The 16070-nt window shown below is 40.8% G+C and overlaps 1 protein-coding gene across 1 annotated transcript; it reads right to left on the bottom strand.

The window, feature by feature from the left end:
* Window positions 1–422: 422 nt before the first annotated feature.
* Window positions 423–11495, bottom strand: LOC119488608 (vitellogenin-1-like). The gene is made up of 34 exons (XM_037770404.1): window positions 11359–11495; window positions 10948–10968; window positions 9976–10127; window positions 9638–9889; window positions 9392–9553; window positions 9153–9301; window positions 8913–9063; window positions 8662–8819; window positions 7773–7938; window positions 7566–7691; window positions 7250–7468; window positions 6950–7167; window positions 6762–6859; window positions 6547–6671; window positions 6353–6454; window positions 6121–6240; window positions 5828–6014; window positions 5390–5483; window positions 5120–5305; window positions 4871–4994; window positions 4575–4788; window positions 4067–4485; window positions 3937–3981; window positions 3747–3824; window positions 3436–3642; window positions 3211–3353; window positions 2996–3131; window positions 2784–2907; window positions 2518–2698; window positions 2326–2420; window positions 1539–1633; window positions 1014–1179; window positions 715–876; window positions 423–612 (listed from the first exon to the last, which is right to left on the bottom strand). Exons 1-34 carry the CDS (start codon window positions 11396–11398, stop codon window positions 500–502), a joined length of 5028 nt encoding a protein of 1675 aa, XP_037626332.1. The 5' UTR covers window positions 11399–11495; the 3' UTR covers window positions 423–499.
* Between the last annotated feature and the right edge of the window lie 4575 nt (window positions 11496–16070).

Below are 16070 nucleotides of genomic sequence, written 5' to 3'. Positions count from 1 at the left end.
AGATTTTTCTCATACTCTGAGCCAGAAATCTGCACTTCAGCAGCAGTTACATACAACAGACTGTCCAGTATCACTCCTCTCTATATCCTGAAGGTTTTTACAGAGTGGTTTGTTCATATATCATTCATAGCCTGATTTATAGAACATTTTAATCCTAAAAACATGGAGAAAATGGATTTGTTGACCGTTTTTATGATTTATGAAGTGATAATAGGAGAAATCCAAAATTCCCTCTGTAAAAACCTTTGACTCTAACGTGAACAAAATGAAACATTATTTTTTAACCTGGCTTTATCCAATGTTCAGATTTCTGTTCTGGAAATATATGCAAATTAGCACATTTTTGATAAGATAATGCCTCATTTGCATATATCACTGTTCTATGAAGTCACAATAATTGAAATAATTTAATAACAGAAAACTTATTTGAGATGCAGTTTATTTAAAATTATATTCAAAAAATGCACATGATTTAAGTCACCGACAGAAGTAAATGTTTTTATGCACACTGAGCAGTGCAGCTGCAGGCTAGGTGGGCCTCTGCTGTTTCCCTCAGGTCCACGCTGGAATCGTAGATGCTGCTGAGACTCTCGGGGCGATTCAGGGCCGAATCTGCAAGTGAAGGGAGCAGAGCAATTAGGAACTGTGTGATTTGTCTTCACATTTTTCGTATTCTGTCACTGGAAGCAGCTGTGATTTCTTTGCAGGACTCACCAGCAGGCAGGCAGTGGAAGCCAACAGTGACGGCGGTGGTCTTCATGGGGAAACAGCCCTGCAGGCAGCGCAGCACCGGCTCAACAGAGTAACATCTGGATTCCTGGCCATGGATGTTTATCTGCCTTTCCAGCTGCACAGATTCGAGCTTCATGCGGCACTCTGAGAGAAAAAGGTGTTGATGAGTGAGTCTCTGATGGATTCAGTGCATCTTAACATGTTTAAAAGACCTGCTTTGATCATATGCAGTTATAGTGTCACATAATGTAATAGTGTCCGCAATGAACTTTGTGTCTCACCACTGGTGTCCCTGCAGCTCTCGGCTGGCAGAACCCAGGAATGAGCGTGGCTGAGGGCGTTCTTGGTCAAGCGTCCGTTGGGTGTGTAGAACTCCTGTCTGACTTCCCCATCAGCCTTTCCACAGAGTCCACAGGTCTTTCCCTTCATCCAGTCCACAACTTTAACCTGCATTGCAAGATCATATGAGACATTAGGACTCTGACGATATCAGATTTTCACTACACGAGTATCGTGATATATCACGATAACGATATTATCGCGGTATCTATAGAAAATTGGAAAAAAATAATGCCATCAGTGAAATTCATTTTTAACTTTGTTTATTGTGGGTTTTGTCTCATATTTGTAAAATGAATTACACTCAAAATATGAGTATAGGGAGGTGGACAGAGAGTCTATATACATTGTCAAATTTATCAAAAGTGTAAAGAGCTCTCAAAAGTTGCCTCAATCTTAAAAAAAAAGAAAAGGTGTTTCAATTTTATATCTATTCTTAAATTGTCAATAGTTAGTGTTGCATTTACCGTAATTGAGTTCTTGTCAAAATAGACTTCATGAAGACCGTTGCTGGGAGCGTACACAGAGATGCCTTCACCCTTTGGCCTGATCTGGATTTTAGCTGCAAGCAAGAAACCAGTTTCATAGTCATTTACTTCAATCCAATTTAAACACATTACATACAAATAATTGAAGAACTTTGAAGTATTGGGACCATGATGTGTAAATTGCAACTTTAAAGGCAGGGTTGACGATGTTATCCAGTATACACTATTGTTATATTGGTTGAAATGGTCTTTACACCCCGACAGCGATCCATTACTTATGAGCTCTGAAAAAGGACTGGAAAAGAGCCGTCATCTGTAGCTGCTGTAATCCTGTGAAAAAGTCTACCGATCACTGCCTCGCGGTCCGCTTGGAAAGAACCAATCAGATGCCTCCCTGCCTCCATGCTCGTACTCTACCCTTGGCGTGCACCAGCCTGAACTCAAAGCGTTTTGCCGCCGCAAGTTTACTGGAGAATGGAAGAGAAAACTCAGCCAAAAGTAGCACTGCCGCGGTTACTTGTCATGAGGCAGCGTTGTTGAGTTAAGCTCCTCTCTCCGCTCTGTGTCTGTGAAGTAGTTACTATGCGGCGGTGCTCGTGCTTGGGTGTGGGGGGCTTTGCCTTGGAAGGAGCCCCGAGGGGGTTTAGACGGAGCTCCTGAGGCGATGCTACTTTCAAATTATGCTAGCTTTCCAACATCGTCGACCCTAGCTTTAAATTACACGTTGGTACAAGATTTTGAGGTTGGGATGAATGTGTATAGAAACCTGTGGGATGCTGGTACGGCAGGTTGTTGATTGGTATTTCCATTCCATTGACCTTCACAATCACGTCAGTGTTCTTCGGGTACAGGTCAATATCACTATAAGTGCAGAAATTAAAATGTCATTTAGTTTTGTCAGCTTGTGGATGAAGACCACACTTTCTTTCTTTCTTTTTTTTTTTTTACGGATGCTCACATGTCAGCAATCTTCACATTGATGTGGTTCTGTTCAATGTTATCCTTCTTCAGCAGAACCATGAATTTCAGCTCATCAGTGCAATCCTGTGCCAGAACTTGGTAGCAAGACAGCGGCATCTCATTCTTGAATCTCCTGTTGTTGAATGTTGTCAGTGTGTGTTTGATGAGGGAACATTCAGCTGTGAAGAATTAACAAAAAATAGTTGTAATCCTTTGCACAGCCTGTCAGTGCATTTCATATTAAACAATAAGGTCATTCATTACCTGCGCCAGCCTTGGCAAACAAGTAGTGGACTTTATCAGCGATGTCATCGAAGGGGGTGAGACCTTTGATTTCTTCAAGTGGCAGAGCGATGGGAAGATGCATTGACAGCTTATAGACAGTACGCTGTAGACAGGATAATTCACATTTATTAGAAAAAATGTGAAAACAAACATGACTTCATATTTTGAGAAAGCTACTAAGTTATCCATACTGTTGGTGTCTTCCAAATTAAGTCAACGGTCTTGGCAGATGTGGCAACCACTGTAAGTGAGAGCTGACTGGTGCTGTTTGTATCCTTTCCTTGAATCCAGCCAGCCAGCATGGCAGCAGGAATGTTATCAACCACCCTGTAAAAGATTTTCCAAAGATCAGACATTTTACATTTTCTAAATTGCATGAGAGAAGACTAAAGTTTAAGTTTCATACTTCTTTGCATAGCGTTTAAAGGCAGCAGGCAGTTCGTTCCAGGCCACTCGGAGGCGAGCTGCAGGGCTTGGACCAAGAAGACCAGTCTCCGCTGTGATCATGGTGTCGTACTGCTTGCATTCTGCTCCCCAGCCGACTCTAGCCTATTGAGAGACGATAAGGCAGCTGGTTTCAACAGTAGCCTTTTTATATTATATCTATGATATAAGCAGGACAGTGTCTTACTGTGACTTTGTGCTTGCTAAGCAGAACTCCATCAGCACAGAGCTTCCAGTTGTTATCAGCAGCCAAGGCAGCCAGAATAACCTGAAGTCTGCTGGTAAGTTTGTCCATGTAGACTGACAGTTCAAATCCCATCATCTTTTTGTCAGTTCTGATGGCACGGACGATGAGGGCAAAAGTAGGAGGAAGTTCACTGCCAAGGAATTTTTTCTGTGGGAACAATCAGGGTTAAATCACGGGAGTATATCAACAAAACCCATCAGAGAAAATATCTGAAGAAGGATTCTTTATTGTTTAAGATGACCAAGATTCACCTGTTTGTAGATAGCCTCAAAGCTTGAGGCACTGCTTCTGCTTTTGCTGGAAACTGCGACTGCTTGAGAGGTGAGAGTCTACGACAATAATGTACGGAAGTTAAAGGCCACTATGAAAAGCTGCAACACAAGTTAACAGGTGCAAACTGTACGATACATTGTCATTGCTTGAAGCACCATGTAAACGTACCTGCATCTTGTGGTTCTTCTGGAACTTGTGGCGATAAATCATTCGCTGTTCAGAAGAAATATTTGTCAGATTCCACGATTACTATGATATGTAGACACATTCATAGTCTTCCATGCAAACAAGCGTTTACCTTTGAGAGAAGAGCACTGGAGCTAGAAGAACTTGAGCTAACACCAAAGAGCGATGCAAGGCTAGATGCAGAGCTGGACCTGCTCAAAGATCTGGAGGAGCTGCTGCTGCTGCTGCTGCTGCTGCTGCTGCTGCTGCTGCTGCTGCTGCTGCTGTTGCTGCTGCTGCTGCTGCTGCTGCTGCTGTTGCTGCTGTTGCTGCTGACACGAGATGAGGAGCTGGAGCGAGAGTTGCTGGAGCTAGAGGAGGAAGATGAGGGGACATTCTTCTGACCAGGAGCCAGGATTTTCCTGAGCTTCATCAAGGCCGGTCTTCCGTCAATGACTTCTTCACTGAGGTTGATCTGTTTAATGAGCTTCTCTGCAGCCTTTGGTCCAACTTGAAGCTCCATCTCCAGTCTCTCAATGGACACACCCTCAACTGAGAGTATCATTAAATAATGCCATTAATAATTGCTTTGTGCACACCGCTTCTACAAAATGCACAAGTATTGTGTTCTCAATACTTACTTGGTGTGATGGTAATAACAATAGAGTGCTTTCCAGCCAGTTTGAACAGGGCAATGTCCTGGTAGGGAGCAGCGTTTTCAGAGGCGACCTTCAAACAGCCCTTCATTCCAATGGCAACAGCTTTAGTGCACAACTTTTTCTCAAACTGAGCTGCTTTGAGTGTTGTAACAGAAAGGGGAGCTGCCACATCCTGAATGTTCTCTGAGGATTTTGACTATGAAAAGAAAGACATATTAATTATACTGTAAATGTCGATACTATTGTTGCTATCATAAAAGACAATTATTAAAGCTCACCCAACTAGCAGCACCAGATGTGAGAATCTCCCTTGAGATGGGTGGCACAGCTTTGGAGATGATGGGAATGATTTTTGCGGCAGCAAGATCCTCAATATTTCTCGCCACAGCAAAAGTCTCAACACTGTTGAAAGAAGAAGAACTTAATCTTATATAATCTTATAATCTTCCTAAGATAAATACATCTTAGATGTGACAGGAGTTTAATATTTCTAAGGGTACACATTGAGTTAAAAATGTCAGGCTTACTATACAGCTGCAACGTTTTCAGGCACAGAAACAGGCAGAGTTTCGATCTTGAAGTTGCCCTCAGTGAGGTCAAATCTTAGAGCGATTTTAGCAGGCATAATGATGTTGAGTTTAGCTCTTGATAGCACGGCAGCCTGGAATAGGGCAGTGTTTACCCCCATCACAGCAAATGTGTTCACAGCAATGCTAGAAGGAGAGGACATTTGGATGTCACACTTTATGGTATGACATATTTTTGCTTCTTATTTTAGAGTCATATGTTGTACCTACCTTGGTTTAATCTCAGTCTCCAACTGTATGTTTGTCTTCCAAAGGTGACTAATAAGGAAGTTTTCTGGCAGAGCTGGTGTTGTGACGGCCTGGACTAAGAAAACAAATGAAACCATGTGTCACCACTTAGCATAATACTTTTAATGCTCTTGATTCCACTTTGGATGATATTATGTACCATATCCCGTCAGTGCTTCGATGTTTTTTGTTTTTTTTATAAAGCCAAGCACACTGTTTCCTTTGCTCTTTGGAAAAGCAATGTGACAGTATAAGCAAGTCAAGACTTCTTCTGGCTGTCAGGAATTACAAATGGCTGTTTTCAAGTACTTCAAGAGTGACTCAGCACCTTTTTTTGATTAGCATAAAGTAAACTAGATTAGTGGAATAGGTGGGACCTGTAACAAGCTAAACTGTGGATGTTTTGTAGCATTTGCTCACCTTGAACAGCTGCGACAGCCACAGCTGCCGTGTACATACTGAGCTCCATTGGAAATCCAGCAGCAGTTGGCATGATGCGCCTCACTTCGGTGGCCAGCGCGGGTTTAGCCATGTTAAAGGTAGCACCAGAGAGTAGAGTCTTGATAGCGTTCCTACCAAATGCCTGAACAGAGGGTCCAGTGGCGAGCTGTAGGGAATAATTTATCATAACTATTGTGTCTCGCAAAAAAATGTGCTAAACAATTTGTTTTGAAATTGGTCTTAAGGTTGACAGATAATCATTTGAATCATACCGCAATGGCCTGGTCAATCAAGATTTTGTCGAAGTTGGCAAAGGCAATTTCTTGTCCGAAGATTTTGAGATAGACGGAGGCCAGAGGTGTGCTGGTGGGCAGAGCCCTCCACTGAGAGAGCTGTGGAAAAAGGAAACACACATTCCAACTTACTCACCTGCTATGTTTTATCGTGTGCCATTGCATGCGATTCCATCCTGGTGTTTGCAACTTCCTGGTGTTTCATACTTACAGCCTTAATGACACGCTTCATCTTGGTGATCCTGTCAACATTGTCAATGAGTTCAGGGTTTTTCAGAAGAACCTCTTGGAGTCCCTCAGTTCTTACTCCAACCTAGGAAAAATTCAAGATGTTTAAAAAGATCATTTTAAATTTAAAATACTGATTATATACCTTAGAGGGCAGGTGTTTTCTTATGCTTTTACCTCCAGAACATCAGCAGCGGCTCCAGCAAGGTAGGCACTGGTCTTAGCCACAATAGATCTGGGCAGGATGGTGGCAGCATCATTGATGTAGAAAGCGCTGGCAGCAGCACCAAGCATCAAGGGATCTGAAAGAGTTCGACGAGATGCAGTTAGTTGGTGTTCCAGAAAAAAAATAAACTTGAGATAACGCAAACCAGATGTGACATTGGCCTTACTGTTATAGACGTCCATGTGGGTGGCTTTGCTCAAACGTAAGCTCAGTCTGTCCAACCTTGGGCTCAACATTTTGATGGCGACGTTGCAAGCTGCAGCACTGCAATGAAAATTGGAAATAACTGAGTAAGCAGACAACAGTTCACTGAGATGGACTTGATGACGAATGGAGATCAGAGAGTGCTCTTACACTGAGGCATGGAAAGCGGCGGTGCTCCTTGTCAGGGACTTCATGTGAGAATAAGTGAAGCTTGCTACCTGCAGATTCTGCTCTGTCTTCACAATGTTGGCAAGAGTTGTCACCAAACCCATTTGAGGCCTTGTCTCAAACAGCACGATGCATGCCAGCATACGAAGCTCTGGGTGAAGAGCCTTGTCCATGTAGAGCTGAAGAGCCAATTCCTGGACCTAAATTACAAGAGAAAGCAAACTCAGTATGAAGTTACGTGTAAAAATGAGTCTGAAATACTCTTTGGTGTCGAGAATTCACCATTCTGGGCTCCTTCTTTCCAATGTTCCTCAACGCCATGATGGCTTCAGCATGGACTCTCATGGGCAGAGCTGCAGCGGCAGTGCCATGTATGGGCAGGATCTTTGTGATCGGCTTAAGGCTAACAGGATGGGCAGCGTTACCCAAAACCTTCAGGAACAGGATGATGTCCGGGGTCTCATCTCTAGCAACAGCCTCTGCAAGGAGGTCCTGGATGGGCTGTTGGGGGAACATAAGGAATTAAGATCCTCCTTTTTTTAATCCAGAAATGTGCAGAAGATTTTGAAGTTGTATAAAAAAGAATATGTTATATCACCTTTATAAGTTCAGCAGGGCAGACAGCCATCTCAACACAGTGTTTTAAAATCATGGTACCATAGCCGAGGAAGACAATCTCACGCAGAATTGGTTTTTCCAATATCTTGTTGTTGGCTGCCAGGGCCTATAAGAGAGCAACAAGCAGAAATATTTCATACCTCTATTCTTATTACCGACAAAGTAACTTGCTTTGTGTTCTACTCACCTTAAACAGATTGATGGCCTCAGTGTTTGCTGTCACCATGTGAACAGATGCAATCAAAGCCTGAGCCGTTTCAGCAACAGTCAGGTCATCAGTCTGCCATTTCTCTTTGATGAATTTCAGAACAGCAGGAGTTCCAATGGCGGGGATGGCATCCAAGATCCACTGTCTGGAAGATGAAAATGGACTGAGTGAACCTGTATACACATATCTAAATATAAAGCAAGGAATCTCTGTAAAGCAAGGAATCTCTGTATGTCTTTCCGTATATCTTTCGCATATCTCAAGAACAACTCATCCGATCGACTTCACACTTGGTGGGTGTATTGCTTAGGACCCAAGGGAGTGCAGTGTTGAATGTGGTGCAATTCGGCCAGATGGTGGGGCCATAACAATGAACTTTATGTTTTGACCTGTACATTTTTAACCATAAGTCTTATTTTTTCCTACTGCTCCCACACATTTTGAGCAATCGTCACAAAGTTTGGTACAGAACATCTCTCGACCAAGCCAAGCGAGATTTTTGTTGTTCCTTACAGTTTTACTATTGCAACCACATTTGTTGGGCATGTGCTGATATGATGTCTGAGTGATCACGACAAATTTGGTGCCATTTGGCCAATAGGTGGCACTGTAGCAGCATCATTTAACTATAAAGGAAGGAATCTCTGTGTATGTATATATGACTGCCCTTTACATATCTCAAAAACTGTTCATCCAATCAACTTTACACTTGGCAGGTGCAAGCAACCATACCGTGGTTCTTGACAACACAGCAAGCAGCACTTCTGGGGGCGAAGCAATCAGCCCATTCCGGACAGGCACGCGTTCCAAACGGGCACCGCACTAGTTTTCTTAAATCTTATTCAAATGTTCAAACACTTAAAGTCACCTGTAGGTAGGTCTGGTCTTGTATTGGCTCCAAAGCAGTTCCAGGTCTTCAAAGCGGGCAACACGGAGGAGCTGAATGAGTTCCAAAAACTTCAGAGGGGCGTCCTCATGGACTTTGCCCATGTTGTGGGCAATCAGATGATTCAGGACCGCCATAATCTAAGAACACAGAATTGAAGGGGAGGTCATTTGATATGGTAGAGATTCACATATTTTCTGACTTTACTGATTTAAAGCAGTCTGAGACAATACCTGGGCCTGAACATTGGTGATCTTGATGAGCTGAATAGGTGTCTGAAGAAGCTCGGTGGAAAACTCGTACTTAAGAGATCCACGGTGAAGATACTGTTCCTGGAGGGGTACAATGGGGGTCCTCTGAATCTCAAGGAAGACCCAGGATTGCCTTAGAAGTAATGCGAAAAAAATGTTAATCTGCAGCTCCATTAAATCCAAACACTGCCATCACTACATTCTCAGTATCTGTTGACATACTTTGTCTCCATCTGAGCAGCTCCATTCATCTCATTGAAAGGTGAGAACTGGATCAGCTCATTGACTGATGCCTCCAGGATCAGGATGCCGTTAGCAACTTGCTTCAAGACGTAATTGTATGCTGTAGTTCCTCTCAGGTTCTTTGAATCCTGTGAAGACGAACCGCATACTTGCTTAGTCATGCAGCATTTTTCTACTTACATAGATGTATGCATGACACAAAATGGGTATGAACCTACCTGCTGGCACTTTGCACATTTCTCAGTGTATGCCAACCCTATGTCCTTCATGACCTTCTCCTGACAGTGGTTCAGATCCCTGGTCTTTGACAAAAGGATGCGTTCAGCCCTTTCGTCTTCAGTGATGGCATAGAGGGTCTTGCACACACCCTGAGCTCCGGCCTAATGAGAAAAGCACACATTTACTAGGGAGATTCAACTTCCTGTAAGAGATGTAGAATTAGTACTGAAGGATCTTTGACGAACCTCCTGCATCTTGTAGACATTCTGTCTTTTCTTGATGTTGAGCTGAAGAATATTCAGGATACCTCTGTGGATGTTCAGCACCATGGTTGAGATTCCCTCAGGGGCGAACATTTTCCCAACAACACCATTGGCATACTCAAACTTGATGGGAGTCAAGAGCTGAGCTGCCAGGGCTGAAGTCAGCTTTGTTGCTGGGGTTAAAGGATCTCTAGGATAGACGCCACTGAACTCAGATAGCTCAGGTTCCACAAGCTAGAGTGTAAAAATAAAATGTATTACAGACAGTTTGCATTTTAAAAGTGAGAAGATTGTTGCTTTCATCTTATTTAGATCTTTACCTTCAGCATTAATGTATTTTTGGATTCGGTACTGATGAGAACTTTGCTACTGACTTTGAGTCCAGCTCTTGCCAAACCTTGCTCTGGCAAACCTCCAAGGAGCAGTGCCTCATACTTGTACACATAAGTCTTACCGGCAGCAAAATCAGGAGCTGTAAGAACAATTTCACTCAATGGTAAGTATTCTACCTCATCCCCCAAAACTATTAGAATTATATATGAAATCATATTAACCATAAATTATTAAATAGATTTGCATTTTGATAATAATACTAATAAGCATTATTTGTGCTTCACCTGAAAATGAACATAAAACATTAAAACATTAAGATGGAAAAATAAAACAGAAACAAATAAATTCAAGTTTAAAATAGAATACAGAGAATGCATAGGTAACACTTTATAATAACCATCATTTATAAATGGTAAATTAATAGTTAATTAAATTTAGTTAATAGTTATTTTACTATTAACACACAACAACATTATAATGAATGTTTTTCTAGTTATTAGTAATGCTATAATTTATGTTATTTTAACAGTTTATTGTTGCACACAACATTTTATATACTATTTATATAAGTGTCTGTTAAGATATATTTGTAAACCTTAAAGAAATTGTTTGTAAAAAATCTATAAATATTACACATTACACAGCTGCAGAGTTTTGAATGAGCTGAAGTCTCTGTGTTTTCAGTAAAAAGTGCATTACAGAAATCAAGTCGGCTTGAAATGAAGGCACAAATCAGTTTTTCTGCATCTTTTTTTATTTATATACGGTCGCCTTAACTGTTTCTAAAGTGGAAAAATTATGTTTAACCAGAATAATTCCCTTACATGTAACTTAAACTGTCGTAAATGTTGCAATGCATTGTGCGTCCAATTATTTATGGCTTTCCATATATTGTTTAGAAAAATGGAAGCTGTCTTTTAATATTATAGTACAAAAGTATATAAAAGTACTGAACTTACCAAAGGTTTGAGGTTGACCAGCTGAAATGACATTAAAAAGAAATTAATAATCCAGTAAATGGTGAAACTATTAAATCTAGTTTTAAACAAAATGCAATGCAATTGTATTCTATTGTAAATAAAATGAGAAAACAAAATAATGAATGGGTAGAAGTAAAAGTGAGAAATGTTTGATATGATTACTCTGATACTGATATGTTTTAATATCTTGTCATTTATTTGAGTTCCTCCAAAAGCCTTAAACTTTGTATTTAAGCAGTTACAATATTACATTACATTGCATTATACTTTATATTATAATTATTCATTATAAGATTCCAATTTCAAATGCATTATTTTAAGACCTCCTAGAAATGTACAGTTATTTGCAGTTTCTGATTAAAAAAAAATGCAAAAACAGATCACACTCACCCACGAAGGCCAGGGTCAGGGCAAGCACAACCGCTTTCATGGCTGATGAGGTTGTGAATGTCTGCAGTCACAGGCCGCCTTTTAAAGGAAACATTTCTGCTGGCAAAGTCAAACAAGGATGCCATGAAGGTATGATCTGAACCCTGGTATGTTTGATCGATACAGCCTATTAGATAGATAAGTTATGTCGCCTTTTAGATTCAAACAAACTTGGCTTTGGGTTAAGTGGCAGTGACAGGGCATGTATCAGTGGATGAAAAGTTAGGGTCACCTGGCCTTGTTCTTTTCTGATATGCCAAGTCAAAGTTAAGTATCGTGTTTTATAAATGTTTGCTGTGTCCCACAATTTATTTTACAATACTGTTTTCATACAATAATCCTTACTTTGTTTGAACATTTTTTTTTTTTTTGCTTGTGTTTGCAAATATGTAGTTATTATTTTACATATAAAAGAAGAACAAGAAATAGGCCAACAATTTATCAAAAGAAACCTATTGTTTTCTAACTAAGTAAACTTTTTTTTTAAATGTTTTAAAAGAAATGTATGGTTTTATTTGACCCAAGGGTTATAGAACCCCACATTTTTAATTAAAGGGGAAAAATTAATAACGAAAAAATTAATTGAGGTTATTTCTTTGATGGTCCATACTCGTATATAATCTACTGTAGGTGTTGGCTTGGATACTTTTTGTTTTTCCATATTCATATCAGTGCTATTCATTCATTTTGTGAATGTGTGGGTGGCATCTCTCCATCATATTGTTGAAATGCAGTTTCAAAGTTCACACAAGAGGGCATCATGACTATGACTGTTTGCTCACTTTATTTGTTGTGGTCGGGGTGACCACTGATGTCATGACATTTCAGCAGGTCTGCGTGCTCGACAGCGTTGCTGTGAAACTGAAATGTGAGCAAATTAGTACTCATTATATTTCCAAAAAGATCCTAATGACAACTTGATGCTGTGAAACCGGGAATCAGTGGATGTTGCATGGCAGGCACATGTCTGTGTCTCAAACCTCTCAAAGCTGTTTGTTCATAGTGATTTTGTTTCTCCAGCTGGTATCTCGTACAAACAAATAGTTAATCCCCGATTAATTTAATTCTTAACGACTGAAAAGTGTTTCATGTATATCGGGCCATTCCTAAAAGTTATCACCATGTCAATAAGTATTTGATGCATTTCAGTAGTACAGACTGAGGAAAACAAATAGAGAGGCAATACAAACAGAAGCTGGAAGGCTAATACTCTCCTGCTCATACGAGGCGCATGTGGCAAGGCCTACTACAGATCACTGACTATAATGGCACCACCACGGATATAACGCCTCCATCTCCCTACCTGAACAGCTTAATCATTTCTATTCACGCTTCGAGACCTCCAATAAACACAGAGGAGGCGCTCACACACCCAGGAAGAACCCCCACTGACTGTGTCATCAGCTGATGTACAAAGTCCTGAGGAGAATTAACCCTCGCAAAGCATCTGATCAGGATAGACGCCTCCCTTTAGACGTTTTCCGGGCACGGCCAACTGGTAAGAGGCCCAGAACACGCTGGAGGTATTATATATTATATAACGTTGCTGGTGAGAGGGACGTCTGGCCTGCTGCCACCACGACCCGGCCCCGGATAAGCGGAAGAAAATGGATGGATGGATGAAGGCAACAGGTCCGGATAACATCCCCCGGGCGGTCCCTCAAGACATGTTACAGAACTGGCTGATGTTTTCACCTCAATCTTTAACCTGTCTCTTGCACAGGCCACAACCTGCTTTAAAACCACCACTATCATCCCAGTCCCAGTTGTAAACATGATTTAATAATGACATGCTAAAATAGCATATAATCGGTAAAATAGGGCCCTTAGGCTTGAGAAGCGGCTGTGCTGCTCTTCATCGTAAGTGGAAAACCAAAACTAATAGAAGACACTTCTGATGAGGCACAAATTTCACCGTTGTGTGACTTATTGTCTACACAAATGTAACCTGGGAGCTAATGTCCTGATTCAGGGAATTTTTAAAGAAATTTCAAAGAAGTTATTTGCTAATTATCATCTAATTATCAGCAGACATGGAAATAAAGCATATCAATTGACTTTTTGTTATTTTCATGGAAATGTATTAAAGAAATTACCAACTATTGGGAAATAGTGGAATATAATTATTAAATAATGTTTATAATAACGTAATTTTTGATACATTTTGAGGTAAATATTGGGGTAATTTGGCAGTAATTCCAAAGACATTTCAAATAGGCTACTTGCTAATTATCATTTAATTACCATGAAATTTGTCTGTAAAATGAAGTGTTACAAAATTGGACCATATGCAGTAATGATGATGTTGATGAGCAACTGAAATGACATTACTTACAAAACAAATCAATTATCAGAAATGATCAATACAGTCCATAAGAAAAATCCCTTAATATTAATCACTTATATTCTAGTAAATATTTTGAGGATGAAGCACCTAATGCAACCTAATGCCTGCCTATAACTACATTATAGTGTGTTATAAACCATTTATCAAATGTTTATATACTGCTTATGTATGCTAAATACCGGGCATTAAAGTAAAGTTTTGCCAGTCAAAGTTAAAATATGTCAAATAGTCAAAAAGTGTTTATTGAAGTATGTCAACAACTTCTCCTGTGTGGGCACCCATAGGTGGAGGCTGCTGCATAAGCAGATAATTAATGACAATATAGTAAAACACAGTTGTAATATAAAAGGTCTTCATAGGAAAAGATAAAATTGTTGAAAATACTGTACATTAATAAGCACTTAAAATATCCTTATATCTGCTTGTAACTACATTATTAAATTGAAAGACCACGCTCATAAATAAAGATATGAAAAAAAGAGCTCCATATAAGATAATAATATCAGGGTAAGCCGGTAAGAAGGGCGGGTAGTGATGTCACGATACCAAAAATTATGGCTCAAAATGATACCCTGCCTAAAAATCTTGATACGATACTGAAACGATAAATGGCAAAAACCTAAAAAAAATTAGGAACAGTAATAGATGACACAACATGGAACTCAAAATTATTTTTTTTATTAATTTAAAATGTATTAATTAAAATATTTACATGGTATGCAGTAATCTAATGCCCGCTATACTTGAGTTTACTTTAGTTAACGTTATATTTGCAGCCACATATAACTTATTAAAGGTATAATATACAGGAATTTCCTAAAAAAAAAACAATGTATCGACCGATACAATAATAATCCCTCTCAATCATCACTTATGCCACACTAGAAGTGTGCGGTGGTGTCTATATCTGCAGAAACCCTGCAGCACTCTGACTGTATTTTCTCTTTTCTCTTGTCATTTTGGTTTACTCGGGACGCTTCTGGACGTCAGCAAACAGCCTCTGGGCCCCATTTGTGGATGTAACCTTCAGCCAAAAACAGCGGCAGAGTGCGCAGCTCGTTCAGGTCGTCAAATACCGCCACTTTGTCACGCCCCTTGACGTCTGATACCGAGGCACAAGTCCTCGGTCGTGTCTAGAAGGTAACCCTCCAGTTGGGAAAACGTGCAAAAACTCTTGCAGGACTCGCTGCCTGACGACCTATCCTAACCTTAACCATCTCGCACGAGTTTCACAACTTGGGGGATACCTTATGGAAACAGCTTAAGTCCACTTTTAGCTCTGTCCGATACAAAGCAGCCATATTTGAAGGATGAGAACGTGTTTGTTACATCGCTGTGAGTTCAGCTGTTCCTCTGTGTCTCCTCTGCTGTGTGCAGAGTGGCTGTTGTGTTATGCTGCTTATCGGTGTGTCAGTTTGACCGAGGCACACACATCGAGCAGAGAGGACAGGACGAAGCGTGCCCTATACGGCTGCATTCTTTCAAAATCCGGCAACGCGATATCTTCCCACAGGGTTGTGCGGAGATGTGTGGAGTTAGTGTTTATTTGTGCTTCAGAACATAACCGCCGTGAAACAAATTTTATTTAGCCTGCTTTCCGACAAGCTTACATGATGTTGTTACAAGTGGATTCCTTAGGTTTTCTAGTTTCATATGACACCAATACATTCGCTCCAGCTCTAAAACTGAACATGTTACATTGTTTGTTTAACCCCTACAAAAAAACAAAGTGTAAACATGTGAAATATCATTTATACACTTAATTGTAAACTAAACTAACCAGCTGCTGGCTGAATCTTTATATGTAAGACATGAGAGTAGCTGTTACTAATTAGCTAACAGTCTGACTTCAGGGTTCTGTTTAGTTAAAGGGACTATTTGTAACTTTGTACGCGCATAAATGTAGCGGGTCGTCACACATGCGCGCTCGCATATGCGCGTTCGCGTGTAGCCGCTGTACCCTCCTCCTCTGCCTGCTCGCCTTCACTCAGACAGCTCAGCTCGCTCCACCTCTAGACGTGAACGCGCGCTCACTCCACACTGCAGAAGAGTTAGTTTAGCTCTGAGAATATCTAGTGAATGCACAGGGGACGTTTGTGCAGAAATAACTGCTGCAGCTCCTCCAGACCAACAGAGGTTTTCCGTGTCTTGTGAAGTGACGGAGCTCTACAGAGATTTACGTTGTCTTCTCGTTACCGACCGGGTGCCGGTGTCTCCTCTGCTCTCTCCGGCTGCGGGCGGAGAGAGCAGGGAGACACGCTGCAGAGCCCCGCTGCCTCAGCCTGCACTTAGGCAGGAAAAGCCAACACTAGGATCAGATCTAAAT

The sequence above is a fragment of the Sebastes umbrosus genome, chromosome 5 (genome assembly GCF_015220745.1).
Source record: "Sebastes umbrosus isolate fSebUmb1 chromosome 5, fSebUmb1.pri, whole genome shotgun sequence".
NCBI classification, from domain to species: Eukaryota; Metazoa; Chordata; class Actinopteri; order Perciformes; family Sebastidae; genus Sebastes; species Sebastes umbrosus.
This window is presented reverse-complemented; position numbering and strand designations above follow the sequence as displayed.

Excerpts from the sequence above, each read along its gene's own strand:
- LOC119488608 (XM_037770404.1), bottom strand. The coding sequence starts at position 11,398 with ATGAAAGCGGTTGTGCTTGCCCTGACCCTGGCCTTCGTGG. Across the intron at positions 9,890-9,975 it reads AAAATACATTAATGCTGAAG|CTTGTGGAACCTGAGCTATC; the intron begins GTAAAGATCTAA and ends TTTACACTCTAG. Across the intron at positions 6,455-6,546 it reads CCGCTGCTGATGTTCTGGAG|GTTGGAGTAAGAACTGAGGG; the intron begins GTAAAAGCATAA and ends AATTTTTCCTAG.